Source organism: Lucilia sericata, unplaced genomic scaffold, assembly GCF_015586225.1.
Source record: "Lucilia sericata isolate MDLA Ls3-8-SP2 unplaced genomic scaffold, ASM1558622v1 Contig001008F_arrow, whole genome shotgun sequence".
In the NCBI taxonomy this organism is placed as follows: domain Eukaryota; kingdom Metazoa; phylum Arthropoda; class Insecta; order Diptera; family Calliphoridae; genus Lucilia; species Lucilia sericata.
Window position 1 is genome coordinate 142187 of NW_023994990.1, and position 23632 is coordinate 165818.

The 23632-nt window shown below is 30.4% G+C and overlaps 1 protein-coding gene across 1 annotated transcript in view; it reads right to left on the bottom strand.

Moving 5' to 3' along the window:
• Positions 1-22283, bottom strand: part of LOC119609575 — a 127918-nt gene extending 105635 nt beyond the window's left edge. Inside the window, exon 1 of the mRNA XM_037964421.1 lies at positions 22003-22283. Within this exon, the coding sequence (XP_037820349.1) occupies positions 22003-22254 (252 nt within the window). The 5' untranslated portion in view covers positions 22255-22283. The remainder of the gene's footprint in view (positions 1-22002) is intronic.
• Positions 22284-23632: the final 1349 nt, after the last annotated feature.

Below are 23632 nucleotides of genomic sequence, written 5' to 3' on the forward strand. Positions count from 1 at the left end.
TCTAGTTCAGTTCTAGTTCAGTTCTAGTTCAGTTCTATTCTAGTTCTAGTTTCAGTTCTAGTTCCAGTTCTAGCTTCATTTCTAGTTCAGTTTCTAGTTCAGTTCTAGTTCAGTTCTAGTTCAGCTTCTAGTTCAGTTCTAGTTTCAGTTCTAGTTCAGTTCTAGTTCAGTTCTAGTTCAGTTCTAGTTCAGTTCTAGTTCAGTGTCTAGTATCAGTTTCTAGTTAGTCAGTTCGTTCTAGTGTTCAGTTCTAGTTCAGTTCTAGTTCAGTTCTCGTTCAGTTCTAGTTCAGTTCTCGTTCAGTTCTAGTTCAGTTCTAGTTCAGTTCTAGTTTCCGTTCTAGTTCAGTTCTATGTTCAGTTCTAGTTTCAGTTCTAGTTCAGTTCTAGTTTCAGTTCTAGTTCAGTTCTAGTTCAGTTTTCTAGTTCAGTTTATAGTTCAGTTCTAGTTCAGTTCTAGTTCAGTTCTCGTTCAGTTTCTAGTTCAGTTCCTAGTTTCAGTTCTAGTTCAGTTCTAAGTTCAGTTCTAGTTCAGTTCTAGTTCAGTTCTAGTTCAGTTCTAGTTCAGTTCTAGTTCAGTTCTAGTTCAGTTCTAGTTCAGTTCTAGTTCAGTTCTAGTTCAGTTCTAGTTCAGTTCTAGTTCAGTTCTAGTTCAGTTCTAGTTCAGTTTCTAGTTCAGTTCTAGTTCAGTTCAGTTCTAGTTCAGTTCTAGTTCAGTTCTAGTTCAGTTCTAGTTCAGTTCTAGTTCAGTTCTAGTTCAGTTCTAGTTCAGTTCTAGTTCAGTTCTAGTTCAGTTCTAGTTCAGTTCTAGTTCAGTTCTAGTTAGTTCTAGTTCAGTTCTAGTTCAGTTCTAGTTCAGTTCTAGTTCAGTTCTAGTTCAGTTCTAGTTCAGTTCTAGTTCAGTTCTAGTTCAGTTCTAGTTCAGTTCTAGTTCAGTTCTAGTTCAGTTCTAGTTCATTCTAGTTCAGTTCTAGTTCAGTTCTAGTTCAGTTCTAGTTCAGTTCTAGTTCAGTTCTAGTTCAGTTCTAGTTCAGTTCTAGTTCAGTTCTAGTTCAGTTCTAGTTCAGTTCTAGTTCAGTTCTAGTTCAGTCTAGTTCAGTTCTAGTTCAGTTCTAGTCTAGTTCAGTTCAGTTCTAGTTCAGTTCTAGTTCAGTTCTAGTTCAGTTCTAGTTCAGTTCTAGTTCAGTTCTAGTTCAGTTCTAGTTCAGTTCTAGTTCAGTTCTAGTCAGTTCTAGTTCAGTTCTAGTTCAGTTCTAGTTCAGTTCTAGTTCAGTTCTAGTTCAGTTCTAGTTCAGTTCTAGTTCAGTTCTAGTTTCAGTTCTAGTTCAGTTCTAGTTCAGTTCTAGTTCAGTTCTAGTTCAGTTCTAGTTCAGTTCTAGTTCAGTTCTAGTTCAGTTCTAGTTCAGTCTAGTTCAGTTCTAGTTCAGTTCTAGTTCAGTTCTAGTTCAGTTCTAGTTCAGTTCTAGTTCAGTTCTAGTTCAGTTCTAGTTCAGTTCTAGTTCAGTTCTAGTTCAGTTCTAGTTCAGTTCTAGTTCAGTTCTAGTTCAGTTCTAGTTCAGTTCTAGTTAGTTCTAGTTCAGTTAGTCAGTCTAGTTCAGTTTCTAGTTCAGTTCTAGTTCAGTTCTAGTTCAGTTCTAGTTCAGTTCTAGTTCAGTTCAGTTTCAGTTCAGTTTCTAGTTCATTCTAGTTCAGTTCTAGTTCAGGTTTCTAGTTCCAGTTCTAGTTCAGTTCTAGTTCAGTAAAATTCTAGTTCAGTTCTAGTTCTGTTTCTAGGTTCAGTTTCTAGTTCCGTTTCTAGTTCAGTTCTAGTTCAGTTCTAGTTCAGTTCTAGTTCATGTTCTAGTTCAGTTCTAGTTTCAGTTCTAGTTCATTTCTAGTTCAGTTCTAGTTTCAGTTCTGAGCTAGTTTCTAGTTCAGTTCTAGTTCAGTTCTAGTTCAGTTCTAGTTCAGTTCTAGTTCAGTTCTAGTTCAGTCTAGTTCAGTTCTAGTTCAGTTCTAGTTCAGTTCTAGTTCAGTTCTAGTTCAGTTCTAGTTCAGTTCTAGTTCAGTTCTAGTTCAGTCTAGTTCAGTTCTGTTCAGTCTAGTTCAGTTCTAGTTCAGTTCTAGTTCCGTTCTAGTTCAGTTCTAGTCAGTTCTAGTTCAGTTCTAGTTCAGTTCTAGTTCAGTTCTAGTTCAGTTCTAGTTCAGTTCTAGTTCAGTTCTAGTTCAGTTCTAGTTCAGTTATCAGTTCAGTTCTAGTTCAGTTCTAGTTCAGTTCTAGTTCATGTCTGTTCTAGTTCTGTTCTAGTCAGTTTCTAGTTCAGTTCTAGTTCAGTTCTGTCAGTTCAGTTCAGTTCTAGTTCAGTTCTAGTTCAGTTCTAGTTCAGTTCTAGTTCAGTTCTAGTTCAGTTCTAGTTCAGTTCTAGTTCAGTTCTAGTTCAGTTCTAGTTCAGTTCTAGTTCAGTTCTAGTTCAGTTCTAGTTCTGTTCTAGTTCAGTTCTAGTTCAGTTCTAGTTCAGTTCTAGTTCAGTTCTAGTTCAGTTCTAGTTCTGTTCTAGTTCAGTTCTAGTTCAGTTCTAGTTCAGTTCTAGTTCAGTTCTAGTTCAGTTCTAGTTTAGTTCTAGTTCAGTTCTAGTTCAGTTCTAGTTCAGTTCTAGTTCAGTTTATAGTTCAGTTCTAGTTCAGTTCTAGTTCAGTTCTAGTTCAGTTCTAGTTCAGTTCTAGTTCAGTTCTAGTTCAGTTCTAGTTCAGTTCTAGTTCAGTTCTAGTTCAGTTCTAGTTCAGTTCTAGTTCAGTTCTAGTTCAGTTCTAGTTCAGTTCTAGTTCAGTTCTAGTTCTAGTTCAGTTCTAGTTCAGTTCTAGTTCAGTTCTAGTTCAGTTCTAGTTCAGTTCTAGTTCAGTTCTAGTTCAGTTCTAGTTCAGTTCTAGTTCAGTTCTAGTTCTGTTCTAGTTCTGTTTCTAGTTCTGTTCTAGTTCTGTTCTAGTTCAGTTCTAGTTCAGTTCTAGTTCAGTTCTAGTTCAGTTCTAGTTCAGTTCTAGTTCAGTTCTAGTTCAGTTCTAGTTCAGTTCTAGTTCAGTTCTAGTTCAGTTCTAGTTCAGTTCTAGTTCAGTTCTAGTTCAGTTCTAGTTCAGTTCTAGTTCAGTTCTAGTTCAGTTCTAGTTCAGTTCTAGTTCAGTTCTAGTTCAGTTCTAGTTCAGTTCTAGTTCAGTTCTAGTTCAGTTCTAGTTCAGTTCTAGTTCAGTTCTAGTTCAGTTCTAGTTCAGTTCTAGTTCAGTTCTAGTTCAGTTCTAGTTCAGTTCTAGTTCAGTTCTAGTTCAGTTCTAGTTCAGTTCTAGTTCTGTTCTAGTTCTGTTCTAGTTCTAGTTCTAGTTCAGTTCTAGTTCAGTTCTAGTTCAGTTCTAGTTCAGTTCTAGTTCAGTTCTAGTTCAGTTCTAGTTCAGTTCTAGTTCAGTTCTAGTTCAGTTCTAGTTCAGTTCTAGTTCAGTTCTAGTTCAATTCTAGTTGGTTTCAAAATGATCGTTTAAAACCCTATAAATATTAAACAGATTTGCTTGACACCAATAATAGAGGAATTGAGGACAGAACAATGAAGGGAACAAATTGTTCTGTCCTCAATTCCTCTATTATTGGTGTCAAGCAAAACTGTTTAATATTTTTGGATCAAAATTATGTTTGAAATCAAATTAAAAATTACCACCATAAATCACAACATATCTTAGTAGTTTATCAAAAAATCTGTGACAGAATTCCAAAAATATTTAAAATTTAGCACTCCCAGCCCTTTTAACTTTAAGCAAAACCATCAATATAACATGAAGTTTTATGTTTTTATAAAAATTCATGAAAAAAATTGTTTAAAAAAGACCCTGTTATCAGTCTTGTAGGAGTATGTTTTTTTCTGTTTTTAATAATGCGGGTTTGTAGCTTAAGTCTTTCTTGTTTATGTTGTGATATGTTGTTGTTTCAAGTTTATTTAAGTGTGATGTAGTGTGTGTGTTTGTGTGTAAAGAGTTAAGAACATATTTTTTTACTTAACGAAAGCATCTTGCTTAAGTCTTTTCATTTTATTGTTTTGATTTGTTGTTATTGTAAGCTTGATGTTTGACTTTAACGAAGAAGTGGTGTGATTGTGTTGCTGTGTTTTCATGTGTAAGAGGAAAGAGTTTATTTACAATTAAAACTGCAAGCGATAAGCGACTAAGAAAAGCTCAATTTTTGGAATATTTAACTTAAAATGATACATGTATGAGTAAGCTTACACTTAGTGACTTTCTTCATTAGAGAGAATGAGAGAGTGGGAGAATTTTAGAAGTAAATTATTTGTCGTTATAGCTTTGTGGCCTTTATTGTAATCTTGTTATGTAGTTAAAAATAGCAAGAAGATGCCATAAAAGTGTGTGACGTCAACTTTAAAGTTACAGTTGTTGGAGTTAATTTTATGTTTCGTGTAAACAATCACCAGAAGAAGAAATTTTTGTTAAAGAAAGAAATGAATAATAAAAGTTTATTAAAATTTTAAAATAAAAAAATAAATATTTGCCACCAATTTTTTTTACAATGCTGACAAAAAAAAAACAAAAATTCCGCTGAAAGCAAAACATAAACAATAGACAAAAGTTTATTGGCCTGTTTCTGGGGAGGTCTTTGATTTGCTACTGATTTAATCTTAATTATAAGAAACTAACGATTAAAATTATGTTTGTATGTTAAACATTAAAAGAAAAACAAACAATAACTGTAACAATTATTATTAATATTAAATAACGGAAATTATGATAATAATTAATATAAATTATAATAAATCTGATTTAATAAGTTTGTTTTTTTTTTCTCATTAATAACATAACAATATCAACAAGTTCCTCTTTTATCGCGTTAAACATCCTTGCCATTGAACTTGTAATTTTGTTACTTAAGTGTTGAGTATCAATATGTCATAACAGCAGCGGGTTTTCTAAACATAATTTAGAAATCATTGTCAAGGTTTTGTGATTATCTTTTGTCTATCTTTCTATTTTCTTTCTTTTATTGCTGGTTATAAATATTCATTTTAATAACGAGAGAACGGAAGCTTTGTCAAAGTGTTGAATATTAAAATTTATGTTTTAAATAATGTTCATTTCTTTAAAACACAAAGTGGTGCTAGTGATGTAATAATTATAAATTACTTAATAGAAATCGGAAGTTAAGCAAATTGTTATTGATTTCTTATTGGAAAAAAGGGGGCAAAATAAAGAATATTAACTAACAGTCTCTATATGACAGTAGAGTACCTTGTATAGAAATTGTTTTTGTTATTGTTTTTGTTATCTTATTAATTTGTTAAAGACAAAAGGCAAGCATTTTTCAGTAACAAATTATGTTAATTATTACTAAAATTAACATAAAATGCATTTAATAAATTTAAAAAAAACAATAATCAAAAAATCTGTTATAAAAAAAGATTTATAAAAACTTTCTAACAAAAAGTTAAATTTGTTAGAAAAATAATTAAGGGTCCATCCAGTCAATTTAATCAGTTGAACAAAGTTAAAAAAAAAACTCAAAATCAAATCTTTTTAAACTTTGGGTGTATCATTTGATATTAAAAATTAAAGCTTTTAATAATTTTTATTAAGTTGAAAAGCCCTTCGTCACTTTGCTTTCTATAGTCAAGAATTATTAAACATTCATAAAGCTTTAATTTTAAATAATTTCTATTAAGAGATTAAAGTATCTCAGTCTCAAGATTATAGAACAGACTAAAGTCGAGACTATGGAACAAACTATAGTCGAGACTATAGAACACACTATAAACAGACTATAGAATAGACCATAGAACAAACTATATAAGTATATATAGTCGAGACTACAGAACAGACAATAGTCGAGACTATAGAACATACTACGGTCGAGACTTCAGAACAGACTATAGTCTTGACTATAGAATAGACTATAGTCGAAGTTATAGAATAGACTATAGTCGAGCCTATCGCATAGACTATAGAATAGACAATAGTCTTCACTATAGACTGGACTATAACCTCAACTATAGAATAGAATATACCATAAAATAGGCTATAGAATAGTCTATAGTCGAAGCTATAGAATATTCTATAGTCGAGGCCATAGAACAGTCTATAGTCGAGGCTATAGAATAGACTATAGTCGAGGCTATAGAATAGCCCATTGAAAAGACTATAGTCGAGACTACAGAACAGACTATAGTCCAGATTATAGAATAGAATATAGTCATGACTATAGAATAGTCTATAGTCGAGACTATAGAATAAACTATGGTTGAGACTATAGAATAGACTATAGTAGAGACTATAGAATAGACTATAGACGAGACTATAGAATAGACTATAGTCGAGACTATAGAATAGACTATAGACGAGCCAATAGCATAGACTATAGTCGAGACTTGACTAGACAAAAGTCTTGACTCTAGACTGGACTCAACTATAGAACAGACTATAGTCTCAACTATTGAATATACTATAGCCTCAACTATAGAATAGACTATAGCATAAACTATCAAATAGACTATAGTCGAGACTATAGCCGAGACTATAGAATAAACTAAAGTCGAGACTGCAGAATAGACTATAGCCGAGACTATGGAATAAACTAAAGTCGAGACTATAGAATAGACTATAGTCGAGATTATAGAATAGACTATAGTCGAGACTATAAAATGACTATAGCCGAGACTATAGAATAAACTAAAGTCGGGACTATAGAAGAAACAATAGTCGAGACTATAGAATAGACTATAGTCGAGACTATAGAATAGACTATAGTCGACAATATAGAATACACTGTAGTCCAGACTATAGTTTAGACTGTAGTCAAGACTATAGAATAGACTAATGTCGAGAAAATAGAATAGACTATAGTCCAGACTATAGAATAGACTATAGTCCAGACTATAGAATAGACTATAGTCGAGACTATAGAATAGACTATAGTCGAGACTATAGAATAGACTATAGTCGAGACTATAGAATAGACTATAGAATAGACTATAGAATAGACTATAGTTGAGACTATAGAATAGACTACAGTTGATACTATAGAATAGACTATAGTCGAGACTATAGAATAGACTATAGTATCGACTATAGAATAGACTATAGTATCGACTATAGAATAGACTATAGTATCGACTATAGAATAGACTATAGTCGACAATATAGAATACACTGTAGTCGAGACTATAGTTTAGACTGTAGTCGAGACTATAGAATAGACTAAAGTCGAGAAAATAGAATAGACTATAGTCCAGACTATAGAATAGACTATAGTCCAGACTATAGAATAGACTATAGTCGAGACTATAGAATAGACTATAGTCGAGACTATAGAATAGACTATAGTCGAGACTATAGAATAGACTATAGAATAGACTATAGTCGAGACTATAGAATAGACTACAGTTGATACTATAGAATAGACTATAGTCGAGACTATAGAATAGACTATAGTATCGACTATAGAATAGACTATAGTATCGACTATAGAATAGACTATAGTATCGACTATAGAATAGACTTTAGTCTCGACTATAGAATAGACTATAGAATAGACTATAGAATTGACTATAGTCTCGACTACAGAATAGACTATAGTCTCGACTATAGAATAGACTATAGTCTCGACTATAGAATAGACTATAGTCTCGACTATAGAATAGACTATAGTCTCGACTATAGAATAGACTAGAGTCTCGACTATAGAATAGACTATAGTCTCGACAATAGAATAGACTATAGTCTCGACTATAGAATAGACTATAGTCTCGACTATAGAATAGACCATAGTCTCGACTATAGAATAGACTATAGTCTCGACTATAGAATAGACTATAGTCTCGACTATAGAATAGACTATAGTCTCGACTATAGTATAGAATAGACTATAGTCTCGACTATAGAATAGACTATAGTCTCGACTATAGAATATACTATAGTCTCGACTATAGAACAGACTATAGTCTCGACTATAGAATAGACTACAGTCTCGATTATAGAATAGACTATAGTCATGACTATAGAATAGACTATAGTCTCGACTATAGAATAGACTATAGTCTCGACTATAGAATAGACTATAGTCTCGACTATAGAATAGACTATAGTCTCGACTATATAACAGACTATTGCCTCCACTATAGAATAGACTATTGCCTCCACTATAAAACAGACAATAGTCTCGACTATAGAATAGACTATAGTCTCGACTATAGAATAGACTATAGTCTCGACTATAGAATAGACAACAGTCTCGACTATAGAATATACTATAGTCTCGACTATAGGATAGACTATAGTCTCGACTATAGAATAGCCTATAGTCTCGACTATAGAATAGCCTACAGTCTCGGCTATAGAATATACTATAGTCTCGACTATAGCATAGACTATAATCTCGACTATAGCATAGACTATAGTCTCGACTATAGAATATACTATAGTCTCAACTATAGAATAGACTATAGTCTCGACTATAGAATAAACAATAGTCTCGACTATAGAATAGACTATAGTCTCGACTATAGAATAGACTGTAGTCTCGACTATAGAATAGACTATAGTCTAGACTATAGAATAGACTATAGTCTAGACTATAGAATAGACTATAGTCTCGACTATAGAATAGACTATAGTCTCGACTATAGAATAGACTAAAGCCTCAACTTTAGAATAGACTATAGCCTCGAATATAGAATAGACTAAAGCCTCAACTATAGTCGAGACTAAAGAATAGACTATAGCTTCCACAATAGAATATATTATAATCTCAACTTAATTTTTTCGATTTCAATTCATTTTTTAAGAAGCTTAAGCTTAAAATTTAGTTTCATTGTTTCCTAAAAAATATTTAACTTTTATTATCATTTGCTCCCCTTTTCAGCTCTAACTTGTGATCTTTTCTTTAAAACTTATTTTCTCTTTAAATATTCTTCAAAGAAAAATTAAAGAAAAAAATTAATAACTAATAATGACATTAGCACTTGGGTGGCCATAAAAATTTGTTTAGAAATATTTTTTTTGTCATAAACCACAAAAAAATCCAGTGACCATAAGTTCCATAATGTGGGTGTTAGATTACATAATGGATTTATTTTTTAATTTATAAATTTTTTCCATAAATACTCGAGTGTAAATAAAATCTATTAAAAGCAATGATGAGATTATTAATAAAAAAATATGTAGAAGAAAAATGATTTAATATTAGAGAAACTTAGAAAACCCCTAAAGCTAAAAATAAAAAATTAAAAAATTCTTTGAATACAGAAAAATGAAAACAAAAAACTTTTATTTAAAAGATTTTTAAGTAAGTTTTGAAGTTATATCCAAAACTTCACGCTCACACGTGCTGCTGTTAAAATGACTTTAATTTTTTCTTTCTTTATTACCTTTTCAAACTTTTCTTTCTATTCATGTTTGTTATTTTATTTTATTGTTTGTGTTTGTTTTTCTTCTTAATTGATTTCTTTTACTTCTACAATTTGTTTTTAACATTTTAATTTTATTATAAAAAATAGTTGCTTAATGTTATCTACATTTCCGCCGCTGATTTTGTTTTATGACTTTTCAATTTTGTTTTAGAATTAAAGTTGATTAATTGAAAAACTATAAAAATAAGGCAGACAATACGAAATAAATAATTTTCTTTAAACAAAAATGTTAATTTCCCTTTTAAAAAACATGATTATTTTAAATGAGTTTGTTACTTAAGTCTTTTGTTTTTAATAGTTTTAAAACAAAGAAGGAAAATGTTTATGCGGCATTTTTATAGGATTTAGTTTGATTTAAAACTCTCAAAACAAAGTGTTGTTTAAATGTTAACATCACTACAATTTTTCTGAATTTTTTCACAAATAATTTGCCTTCTTTTCAGCTGTCTATAACAACAAACTCCATTTAAATAACAACTCTATGACTTCTTTTAAGGAAATATGTAATTTTTTATTATTATTTTTGTATTTGCAACATTGTCTCATTCTACACACAGGTGCTTAAATGTCTATAACTCCAAAAAACATGTTTGTAACCCCAAATAAAACTGGAAATACAAAAACTCAACTTAAACTCAAACACCAATATCAATTCCTAACAAATGCTTAATATTACGAATTGTTACCATAATTATCTTATATGCTCCAGTTTAGATTGTTTTTTCTCAAATAGTAAAAACTCATATATTCGTCTAGAAAACCATAAATTGAGGCAAAAATACAATTGGATGTCTACAATATCTACAACTTCTACACCATAAAAGGTAAATTTGATTGTGGGCACCTGCAGTTTTATTCCAAACACCAAATCTGCATGGTTTCTTATATTCTTCCAAAACCACAACGAAAAATTTAAGATTGATATAAAATTATTCCTTTTAACAAGCATAAATTTAATGAACTTAATATTGAAAACCAACGCAAAAAATCTCATAAATCTTAAACCAACTATAAGCCAATCAAACGAAAAAAACCATCAAAATCTATAACGGATACAGTAATTACCTAACAAATACTTAAGGCTATACAACAGTTTTTTAAAATTCTAGTTTCCATAAAACCTATAAATGTAACAATCTAAGAAATCATTAAAAGGTCAATTGTTTTTTTAAACAAGTTTTGAAAAGTTCTTCTCATTCTCAAGTGATTGATTTACTATTGTCACCTGTATGCTGAAACAGCTGTCTTTGTTTTTAAAATTTATTGAAAACCAGCTTGTGCCAAATTTATTTGGGTTTTATTTTAATTTTTATAAAACTTTTTAGTGGCTTTTTTTAATTTATTTGGCTTTTTTGCTAATGTGTGTTTTAGTTTTTAAAAAGTTTTGCTGATCCTTTTTGTGTGTCTTTTTAATATCTCCAGCTGCTTTTCTTAATGATGTGCAAGGTGGTTTTCATTTTTTTTTTTTCAAATCAAGCGTAATTTGGCTGGTTTCCATTTAGTAGCGATAAACAAAAGACTTAAGAAACAAACTTGACTAAAAAAAATTTAGGGCTTGAAAAGGTGCATTTTAGTAAGTATGAAAGATAACGCATTATTACGAAAGTTCCTTTAATAAAACGTAGTTCAGTTCTAGTTCAGTTCTAGTTCAGTTCTAGTTCAGTTCTAGTTCAGTTCTAGTTCAGTTCTTGTTCAGTTCTAGTTCAGTTCTAGTTCAGTTCTAGTTCAGTTCTAGTTCAGTTTCTAGTTCAGTTCTAGTTCAGTTCTAGTTCAGTTCTAGTTCAGTTCTAGTTCAGTTCTAGTTCAGTTCTAGTTCAGTTCTAGTGCTAGTTCAGTTCTAGTTCAGTTCTAGTTCAGTTCTAGTTCAGTTCTAGTTCAGTTCTAGTTCAGTTCTAGTTCAGTTCTAGTTCAGTTCAGTTCTAGTTCAGTTCTAGTTCAGTTCTAGTTCAGTTCTAGTTCAGTTCTAGTTCAGTTCTAGTTCAGTTCTAGTTCAGTTCTAGTTCAGTTCTAGTTCAGTTCTAGTTCAGTTCTAGTTCAGTTCTAGTTCAGTTCTAGTTCAGTTCTAGTTCAGTTCTAGTTCAGTTCTAGTTCAGTTCTAGTTCAGTTCTAGTTCAGTTCTAGTTCAGTTCTAGTTCAGTTCTAATTCAGTTCTAGTTCAGTTCTAGTTCAGTTCTAGTTCAGTTCTAGTTCAGTTCTAGTTCAGTTCTAGTTCAGTTCTAGTTCAGTTCTAGTTCAGTTCTAGTTTAGTTCTAGTTCAGTTCTAGTTCAGTTCTAGTTCAGTTCTAGTTCAGTTCTAGTTCAGTTCTAGTTCAGTTCTAGTTCAGTTCTAGTTCAGTTCTAGTTCAGTTCTAGTTCAGTTCTAGTTCAGTTCTAGTTCAGTTCTAGTTCAGTTCTAGTTCAGTTCTAGTTCAGTTCTAGTTCAGTTCTAGTTTAGTTCTAGTTCAGTTCTAGTTCAGTTCTAGTTCAGTTCTAGTTCAGTTCTAGTTCAGTTTCTAGTTCAGTTCTAGTTCAGTTCTAGTTCAGTTTAGTACAGTTCTAGTTCAGTTCTAGTTCAGTTCTAGTTCGGTTCTAGTTCAGTTCTAGTTCAGTTCTAGTTCAGTTCTAGTTCAGTTCTAGTTCAGTTCTAGTTCAGTTCTAGTTCAGTTCTAGTTCAGTTCTAGTTCAGTTCTAGTTCAGTTCTAGTTCAGTTCTAGTTCAGTTCTAGTTCAGTTCTAGTTCAGTTCTAGTTCAGTTCTAGTTCAGTTCATTAAATAATAATTATAAATTTCTTGCCATAAAATCAAAGAATAGAAGAAAACATTCACATGATATCAATTTACAAAATAAATTTATTTACACATATTCACCATCATGATAATCACTTGTGGCGCTTCTTATAAATATTACTAAGATTTTATGCAGGTATATTATAATATTTTTCCTTCCATTTTATATATAAAATGTATATTTCCCCCTTATAAATTTAGCCTCTCGTAAACAGCATTTATGTTAGTGTTTTTTCTTATAATTTCTTTTCAAAGTGTTAAAACCTTTAAACATTATTATGCATTTCAATTTAATTTATGTCTGTTGCTTCGCTTTCAATACGCCTGACTGCCTTCAGTGGGAAATTTTCATATTGGACTGTTTTTAAATATTAACATTTAGTTATAATGGTTTTAAACAAAAACAACCAACAATGTAGTTGGTGTAACTATAAAATTTAAACTTTTAACATTGTTGTATCGAATTCATGGTTAATTAAACTGTGATGGTTTGAAAATAAAAACAAAAAAAAAAAAACTTTTTTATTTTAATGATGATGTTGTTTTTTTTTTTTTTTTTTTTTTTTTTTTGTTTTGGCTGAAATTAAAATACCGACTAGACAGTTACTAGACAAATAAATAAAAGTTTTAAGGGCTTGACTCAATATAGCCAAAGAATTGCTAACAAATACATTTTAAATCAAAGAGTTTTCTGTAAAAAAAAATAATATTTTCGTTTTGTTTCTTTTTTTGACAACCATTATTATTCTTAAGGTGTATATTTCCTTAAAAATGTTGTGGGTTTTAAATTTAACCAGTTTTTTTTTTCTAAAACAAAACTCACGTCAGACATGTTGTTTTTGAAGGGGTTTTTAGAATTTAAATAGTTTTTTTTTTGGAATTAAGAGTCCTTGCGTTGCTCGCCTGTGTCTCATGTCTCATTTATTTAAAGTGTGAAGGTTGCTGCTTGCTGTAGGATAATGTTGCGTGTTTCGCATGTTTAATATTGAAGACCTGATGAATCGATTAATTTGTTAAATTCCTCAGGCATCGAAGACAACATCAAGAAGAAGTTTATGTGGAAATATGTAAAAAAAATATATAATTTAATTTTTCTTAAAAAAACTAAAACCGAAGGGGTAAGATATGTTTATCAGTGTTTGAACTAAAATGAAAACTGTAGTTTAGAACTACAACTGAGCTAGAACTGAAGTAGAACTGAACTAGAACTGAACTTCAACTGAACTAGAACTGAACTAGAACTGAACTAGAACTGAACTAGAACTGAACTAGAACTGAACTAGAACTGAACTAGAACTGAAGTAGAACTGAACTAGAACTGAACTAGAACTGAACTAGAACTGAACTAGAACTGAACTAGAACTGAACTAGAACTGAACTAGAACTGAACTAGAACTGAACTAGAACTGAACTAGAACTGAACTAGAACTGAACTAGAACTGAACTAGAACTGAACTAGAACTGAACTAGAACTGAACTAGAACTGAACTAGAACTGAACTAGAACTGAACTAGAACTGAACTAGAACTGAACTAGAACTGAACTAGAACTGAACTAGAACTGAACTAGAACTGAACTAGAACTGAACTAGAACTGAACTAGAACTGAACTAGAACTGAACTAGAACTGAACTAGAACTGAACTAGAACTGAACTAGAACTGAACTAGAACTGAACTAGAACTGAACTAGAACTGAACTAGAACTGAACTAGAACAGAACTAGAACTGAACTAGAACTGAACTAGAACTGAACTAGAACTGAACTAGAACTGAACTAGAACTGAACTAGAACTGAACTAGAACTGAACTAGAACTGAACTAGAACTGAACTAGAACTGAACTAGAAGTAAATTAGAACTGAACTAGAAGTAAATTAGAACTGAACTAGAACTGAACTAGAACTGAACTAGAACTGAACTAAAACTGAACTAGAACTGAACTAGAACTAGAACTGAACTACAGCAAATAAGTAACTTTTTAATAAAAAAGTACTTTTTTAAAAAGTACTTTTTTATTAAAAGTAAGTAACTGAACTAGAACTGAACTAGAACTGAACTAGAACTGAACTAGAACTGAACTAGAACTGAACTAGAACTGAACTAGAACTGAACTAGAACTGAACTAGAACTTAACTAGAAGTAAATTAGAACTGAACTAGAACTGAACTAGAACTGAACTAAAACTGAACTAGAACTGAACTACAGCAAATAAGTAACTTTTTAATAAAAAAGTACTTTTTTAAAAAGTACAAACATACATGGTGCTTCTTTGTCATCTTTCACTTAACTGAAAACTGCTTATTTTTATCAGCTGATCTTTATCAAAACATAATGACACTTAAGTAAGTAAAAACCACCAAGTGTCGTCTTTTTTAAAGTTAACAAAAAACTTGATTGCGAACATAATTAATTTATTGCACGTGTGTTTTAATTATAGCACAAAACCAAAAAAAGTCCCCATTAGTTTGGTCACAACCTTTTACTTGTTTGCTGTGGTCGGTCCTTGCATAATTGCAATATAATTACAAAGTACTTGTTCGCAAAAAAAAGTAATAATTTAGTTTATCACATGTTTTACAAACTAGAACATTAAAATTGTGTGTCTACATCAAAAGATCATATAATTTTGATTTAAATGTATAATATTAAGACATAATAATAATAAAGATATATGATTCGACATTTCATCTTAATTCCCACGCGTTTGTTTGTTTATTTTATTCATTTGAGATGTTTCTTCTAATTCTAATAAGTTTTCTATAGTTAAAGTTGGTTTTCTTCAATTTTCTATTTCACATGTTGCATGCTGCATGCTATAAAATTTTTAAGTACAATTTTAATGCCTCATACATTAAATATGAGGCAAATAATTATTTGCCATTTCTATAGAAGTTTTTCAAGTGTAAGTCTAATTTTTTTGCATGAGAATTTTTTTGTTATTTTTTTTTTTTGGATTCAGTTTAATTATATGCACCTTGAGAAATTAAATTAAAGAAATGGGGATTTTCAGTTTTATTTTAGAACTTTAATTACAATGTCCTGGTTACAACAAGAGAAACTAAACTTCCAATGAAACGTATCTTGCAAAAACAAATCTAATAAAAGTTTCTTTCAAAGACATTAAATACTACGGAAATTGGCTTCACAGTAACTATATTACAGCTGATCAAAGTTCTACTCCTATTCAATTCTTCTTCCAAATTCCCCTCTCTCAACAGTATTTCCCTTTCGTCACTTTTACTAGATCTAAAAGGTTTTCCACTTAATTCCCACATAAATTTATATTCTTTATATACAAATTTTTAATTAAAAAAACTTTAACTCTTCCGCTGCTAACTAATAGGGTCTCGTCTAGTCTCATCTCTCTCATGTTAACCAACACCAGCATTTAACAACACTTTTACACTTGTTTTAATTTAAATTGAGTTAATTTCATTTATCTATTATGGCCTTTTCTTCTTTCAACCAATATTAACATAATTTAACTAAGAAAAGCAAAAGGAAGGAAGGAAGGAAGTTGATAGTTTTGTAATAACAAACACTCCCTTTTCAATTTTATTTTATTTTTCTTATTAAACACCAACCAACAATGACTTCCTTAACTTCCTTTATTTTATAAACATTTTCTAGCCATCATACTGTTGCATGAAGTTGAGACATTAAAAGAAACAACGAGACACAATTTTATAATAAGTAGAATGAACCCACTTAAATAATCAAAAATTGATGAGAACCTGTTGGTTTGTCTTAAAGATGGTTACATTTGATATAGAAATATATACACATATACCTAAAGATATCAAGATAATTTTTATTACTTTGTTACCATTTAAAAAAGATACAATGATACGCTTAAAGTTTTAAACAGAAAATATATCATCCCTTTTTAGGTACTTTTAACTTAAGGAAAAAAAAGGGGAAGGAAGAACAGAACTAGAACAGAACCAGAAAAGAACTAGAAGAACTAGAACAGAACTAGAACAGAACTAGAACAGAACTAGAACAGAACTAGAACAGAACTAGAACAGAACTAGAACAAACTAGAACAGAACTAGAACAGAACTAGAACAGAACTAGAACAGAACTAGAACAGAACTAGAACAGAACTAGAACAGAACTAGAACAGAACTAGAACAGAACTAGAACAGAACTAGAACAGAACTAGAACAGAACTAGAACAGAACTAGAACAGAACTAGAACGAACAGAACTAGAACAGAACTAGAACAGAACTAGAAACAGAACTAGAACAGAACTAGAACAGAACTAGAACAGAACTAGAACAGAACTAGAACAGAACTAGAACAGAACTAGAACAGAACTAGAAACAGACTAAACGAACTAGACAGAACTAGAACAGAACTAGAACAGAACTAGAACAGAACTAGAAACTAGAACAGAACTAGAACTAGAACAGAACTAGAACAGAACTAGAACAGAACTAGAACAGAACTGGAACAGAACTAGAACAGAACTAGAACAGAACTAGAACAGAACTAGAACTGAACTAGAACAGAACTAGAACAGAACTAGAACAGAACTAGAACAGAACTAGAACAGAACTAGAACAGAACTAGAACAGAACTAGAACAGAACTAGAACAGAACTAGAACAGAACTAGAACAGAACTAGAACTGAACTAGAAATAAACAAGATCAGAAATGTATGACCTTTGACCTTTGTTAAATACTTATTCGATTAAATCTTTAGCTAGTTTCTCAACTTTAAAAAGAATTGTTATCACTCACGTCGTTTAGTCATCATCCCTCATGAAATATTAATGAAGACGTGTATATTGCTTGTGTGTGTGTGTTTCTAAAAGCAAGTGCAAGTGATCGTTTGTCTGTTTCTATATAAGATAATTTTCTTTGGGTTCTTCTTTATGTTCAAATTCATTTCTTTCTTTTATTCTTAACATTTTGTCTTCAATCGCCTTAGTTCTTTAATGTTAAGTTTATAACATTTTTTTTATTACATCAACTAACCTCCACCACAGAGTAAGTGTTGTACAGTATTTGTAATTTTTTTCTGAAATAAATATATTCTTATTCTACTTCTTAAGTTAAGCTCAATTAAACTAGTCAAGATTAGTTCACACGATAAGCCTCTTTTAGATGATTGTCAGTCTGTCTGTCTTGAGTTTTGTTTTAAGAATAATTTCTTCTATCATTCTTGCTTTAAATTGTTCAGCTTTACTTGAGTTTTGTTATTAAGAATTATTTGAGTTATCTTTTAGTTATTATGATCTTACAAAAAGGGGGTTGTTATTTTTTTTAATAATTTTTTTTTAATATTATTTCTGGTATAATTTCAAAATTAAGGCTGGAATAAAATTGTTTATAAATAAGCCGTAGTTATAAATGATGATTTATTTTAAAGTGGTGGGAAAGAAAAAAATTTGTATTTAAATTAAATTATTGTTTTCAAAAAACAAATTACTTAGTGAAATACAGACGCAACTTTAAAGGTAATTCATCATCAAGTTTGTGGCTTAAGTCTTTTGTTTTCGTTTACTTAAAATAAAGGAAATAGAGAATTGACCGACAAAAGACTTTTCTACAGAAAATTGATTCGACAGAAGAATGTTCTATAGAAAATTGATCGATAGAAGAGTTTTTATAGAAAATTGTTCGACAGGAAAGTTTTCTATAGAAAAGTGATCGACAGAAAAGTTTTCTATAGAAAAATGATCGACAGAAAAGTTTTCTATACAAAGGTGATCGGCAAGAAAGTTTTCTATAAAAAAGTGATCGACAGGAAAGTTTTCTATAGAAAAGTGATCGACAGGAAAGTTTTCTACAGAAAAGTGATCGACAGGAAAGTTTTCTATAGAAAAATGATCGACAGAAAAGTTTTCTATAGAAAAGTGATCGACAGGAAAGTTTTCTATAGAAAAGTGATCGACAGGAAAGTTTTCTATAGAAAAGTGATCGACAGGAAAGTTTTCTATAGAAAAGTGATCGAGATGAAAGTTTTCTACAGAAAAGTGATCGAGAGGAAAGTTTTCTATAGAAAAGTGATAGAGAGGAAAGTTTTCTATAGAAAAGTGATAGAGAGGAAAGTTTTCTATAGACAAATGATCGAGAGGAAAGTTTTCTATAGAAAATTGATCGATAGAAGAATTTCCTATAGAAAAGTGATCGACAGGAACGATTTCTATAGAAAAGTGATCGACAAGAAAGTTTTCTATAGAAAAGTGATCGACAGGAAAGTTTTCTATAGAAAAGTGATCGAGAGAAAAGTTTTCTATAGAAAAGTGATCGACAGGAATGTTTTCTATAGAAAAGTGATCGACAGGAAAGTTTTCTATAGAAAAGTGATCTACAAGAAATTTTTCTATAGAAAAGTGATCGACAGGAAAGTTTTTTATAGAAAAGTTTTCTATAGAAAAGACAGGAAAGTTTTCTATAGAAAAGACAGGAAAGTTTTCTATAGAAAAGTGATCGACAGGAAAGTTTTCTATGGAAACGTGATCGACAGGAATATTTTCTATAGAAAAATTATCGACAGGAAAGTTTTCTATAGAAAAGTAATAGACAGGAAAGTTTTCTATAGAAAAGTGATCGACAGAAGAATTTTCTACAGAAAATTGATCGACAGAAGAAGAAGACTCTATAAAAAGTGTTTTGGATATGAAATAATCACCATCATCTCTAGCCAAACAAAAGATTTAAACAACAAACTTGTTGTTCATTCAAACCTTAATTCAAACTTCAACGAATCCATTTTCTAACTGAAAACACTTTGTTCAGACATCAAACAATCAAGGAAAATACCTTAATAAGAACTGACATCTAAACACACAAAACATCATCATATTTTTTAACACAATTATTTTTTATAAATTAAACAAATACAGAGAAAATAATAAAGTTCAAATAAAGTACCAAAATGAAAAAAGAAGACAAATAAAATTAATTGAAAAAGAACAACAACCAAACCGATCATAGAGTCAAAGCCAAGGGCCATACAATGTGAACCACAACAATAAAAAACTTGTTAAATAAACAAAAATACAGGTAGATTTTAAATACACGAAGGAAAAAAGTAGCAGCACCCACACTTAAGACAATAAGAAACAAAAATTTAACACTTTGAGAAAAGCCCCCGGGGCAGAACAGAAACTACAACAAACTGTGTTTTCAAAGAAAAAAAATAATGGAAATAAGACTGAAAAAGAACTGAAACAATAAAACATACTTTTACCATAATTTTTCTTTAACAACAACATAAGGAAAAACAACCCTTTTTTCGAGTTGTTATTTTTAAACAATACAAGTATTGAGAAGAAAAAACCAACACAGTCTTGAGAAAAACTTGTTAAATTGTTAAGAAGTTGGCAAGAAATTGTATAAAAAACGTAATACAAACGTATAAAATAATCATTTTTCAAAATTAAAATAAGAAAAAAAAAACAGCGATCTTGTATGAGTCAGTAGTTTAATTTAGTTTAAGATACCCTACTCTAGGCAGATATTCGATGGATTTGATATAAGGAAAGTTTTACAAACTAGATTTGATATTCGATTCATAAGAATTTCTATATTAAGGGTCAAAGAATTTCCAATAACAAGTATCGACAGAAGAATTTTCTATAGAAAATAGATCGACAGAAGTTTTTTCTATAGAAAATTTATCGACACAAAAATTTTCTATAAAAAATTGATCGACAGAAGTTTTTTCTATAGATAATTGATCGACAGAAGATTTTTTTTATAGAAAATTGATCTACAAGAGAGTTTTCTTCAGAAAAGTGATCGACAGGAAAGTTTTCTATAGAAAAGTGATCGACAGGAAAGTTTTCTATAGAAAAGTGATCGACAGGAAAGTTTTCTATAGAAAAGTGATCGACAGGAAAGTTTTCTATAGAAAAGTGATCGACAGGAAAGTTTTCTATAGAAAAGTGATCGACAGGAAAGTTTTCTATAGAAAAGTGATCGACAGGAAAGTTTTCTATAGAAAAGTGATCGACAGGAAAGTTTTCTATAGAAAAGTGATCGACAGGAAAGTTTTCTACAGAAAAGTGATCGACAGAAGAGTTTTTTATGGAAAATTGATTGATAGAAGAATTTTCAAAAGAAAAGTGACCGACAGAAGAATTTTCTATAGAAAATTTTATCGATAGAAGAATGTTATATAGAAAATTGATTCGACAGCAGAATGTTCTATAGAAAATTGATCGATAGAAGAATGTTCTATAGAAAATTGATTGATAGAAGAGTTGTTATAGAAAACAGGAAAGTTTTCTATAAAAAGGTGAACGACAGGAAAGTTTTCTAAAGAAAAGTGATCGACAGGACCGTTTTCTATAGAAAAGTGATCGACAGAAAAGTTTTCTATAGAAAAGTGATCGACAGGAAAGTTTTCTATAGAAAAGTGATCGACAGGTAAGTTTTCTATAGAAAAGTGATCGACAGGAAAGTTTTCTAAAGAAAAGTGATCGACAGGAAAGTTTTCTATAGAAAAGTGATAGACAGATAAGTTTTCTATAGAAAAGTGATCGACAGGAAAGTTTTCTATAGAAAAGTGATCGACAGGAAAGTTTTCTATAGAAAAGTGATCGACAGGAAAGTTTTCTATAGAAAAGTGATCGACAGGAAAGTTTTCTATAGAAAAGAGATAGACAGTTAAGTTTTCTATAGAAAAGTGATCGACAGGAAAGTTTTCTATAGAAAAGAGATAGACAGTTAAGTTTTCTATAGAAAAGTGATCGACAGGAAAGTTTTCTATAGAAAAGTGATCGACAGGAAAGTTTTCTATAGAAAAGTGATCGACAGGAAAGTTTTCTATAGAAAAGTGATCGACAGGAAAGTTTTCTATAGAAAAGTGATCGACAGGAAAGTTTTCTATAGAAAAGTGATCGACAGGAAAGTTTTCTATAGAAAAGTGATCGACAGGAAAGTTTTCTATAGAAAAGTGATCGACAGGAAAGTTTTCTATAGAAAAGTGATCGACAGGAAAGTTTTCTATAGAAAAGTGATCGACACGAAAGTTTGCTATAGAAAAGTGATCGACAGGAAAGTTTTCTATAGAAAAGTGATCGACAGGAAAGTTTTCTATAGAAAAGTGATCGACAGGAAAGTTTTCTATAGAAAAGTGATCGACAGGAAAGTTTTCTATAGAAAAGTGATCGACAGGAAAGTTTTCTATAGAAAAGTGATCGACAGGAAAGTTTTCTATAGAAAAGTGATCGACAGGAAAGTTATCTATAGAAAAGTGATCGACAGAAAAGTGATCGAGAGCTATGAAATTTGGATAGATCTATCCAAATTTCAAACAAATTTAAAGAGCCAAAAGAGGATGTCCCTTTTAAAACTTTGAAAAAGTACGGATTTTATAGATCGGTTTGATTGAACCTATTATTATTCCACATTTTGCGAATCAAAAAGAAGGCATCAGCGGCCAAAGCATTGAAAATCATATTCCCATGAAACTATTACGTGTAAACTTTTTTAAGTAATTTTTTTTTTCTTCACTTGTTTTATTATTAGGCTCCTGAATAAATAAAGTAAAACTTTAAGAAAACACATAAAAGAAAATCAGAAAAGAAGCTTTAAAGAAACGAGAGTACAAGTACTGCCAACAGCAGCATTAAAATGATTTTGAATTATGGTCTTTTTTCCAATTTTAGCACAAGAAAAACCTTTATATTTGTTTTTCTTTTTACTCTAAAAATAATTATTTTATGCTTGTTTTATGCTAAATATCTAGAGAAGTGTAAGCAGAAATAAAAATATATATTTTAATTGAACACGACATGTGTTCAGGGTTAAAAGTTTTTCTTATGGGAAAATTTTATTGGAAGGGAAACTTACCTGTACAGCACAATTGAGAAAACAATTATTTTGTCCTGGTCCATTGAGTAAACCCTTGGAGGGTGGTTCCATGGTCGGTGAGGTGAGTATATTGGGAGCTCTTAGTAGTTCTATGAGACGACTACGTTCAGCCATATTTTGCACTGTGCCCATGTTGTAGTGTTTCGTTGGCACCTGCTGATAGACATTGGCATTGGGAGGACCAGTTTGTGGTCCTTGCCGATAAATGGTGGGTGACATGGGTGAAGCCATGTCTAAGGTTATTGAAGTAGGTTTTCAAAGATATTTGAGGAGGTGGTTTATTTTGTTGACAACATGTCTGTAAAGAGAGAAAGGGGAAAAATTAAGTTTAAAAATATCTGCAAATTAAAAACTCAGAAACTTCAAATTAAAAGTATCTGTTTTTACATTTAATAGCTCATTTGCAAATTCTCATTTACTGTTTTACTTTAAGAATTTTTAAACCCGCCTCTGGCTTTCGAATAGTTTATTTGCAAATAACTTTAATTCCGTCATATTTATTTACAAAAGAATGCAAATGATTTACTTTAGTTCTCATTTGAATAGCAGCTGTTTTATTACGTTTTTATAAAACTTCAAATATCTAAACGTTTGTCATAAATATTTTAAATAATTTTACTTTAACATTTGTCTAATAAATGCAAATGTATGCAGTTATGATTGTGACAACCGCATGATGTTACTTGATTGATCTGTCTTAAATAAGAATGCAAATGTTTTAATTTTAAAGATTTCAAGAATGTTAAATACTTTGACATTTAGGGTGAGACTTAAACTGATCAACAGAAACATTTTCTAAAAAAAAATTTGATCGAAAGACGAATTTTCTATATAAAACTAATCGATTTGTTTAAAGAAAATTGATCGACAGAAGAATTTTTTATATAAAATTGATCGGCAAAACATATTTCTATAGAAAATTGAACTACAGAAAAATTATCTATACAAAAATTGAAAATTGTTAAGAGAAAAATGATCGACAGAAATATATTTTATAGAAAAACGATCAACAGAACTATTTTCTATAGAAAAATGATCGACAAAACCATTTTCTATAGAAAAGTGATCGGAAGAAGAATCTTCTAAAGAAAATTGTTTGCCAAAAGAATCGATCGACAGAAGAGTTTTCTGTAAAATTGATCGAGAGAAAAATTTTCAATAGAAAAGTAATCAACAGGAAAAGTTTCTATAGAAAAGTGATCGTCAGAACAAAAGTGATCGGAAGAAGAATCTTCTAAAGAAAATTGTTTAACAAAAGATCGACAGAAGAGTTTTCTGTAAAATTGATCGACAAAAGAATTTATTAATCGACAGAACAATTTTCTATAGAAAAGTGATCGACTGAACAATTTTCTATAGAAAAGTGAACGACAGAATAATTTTCTATAGAAAAGTGAACGACAGAACAATTTTCTATAGAAAAGTGATCGATAGAACAATTTTCTATAGAAAAGTGATCGACAGAACAATTTTCTATAGAAAAGTGATCGAATGAACAATTTTCTATAGAAAAGTGATCGACAGAACAATTTTCTATAGAAAAGTGATCGACAGAACAATTTTCTATAGAAAAGTGATTGACAGAACAATTTCCTATAGAAAAGTGATC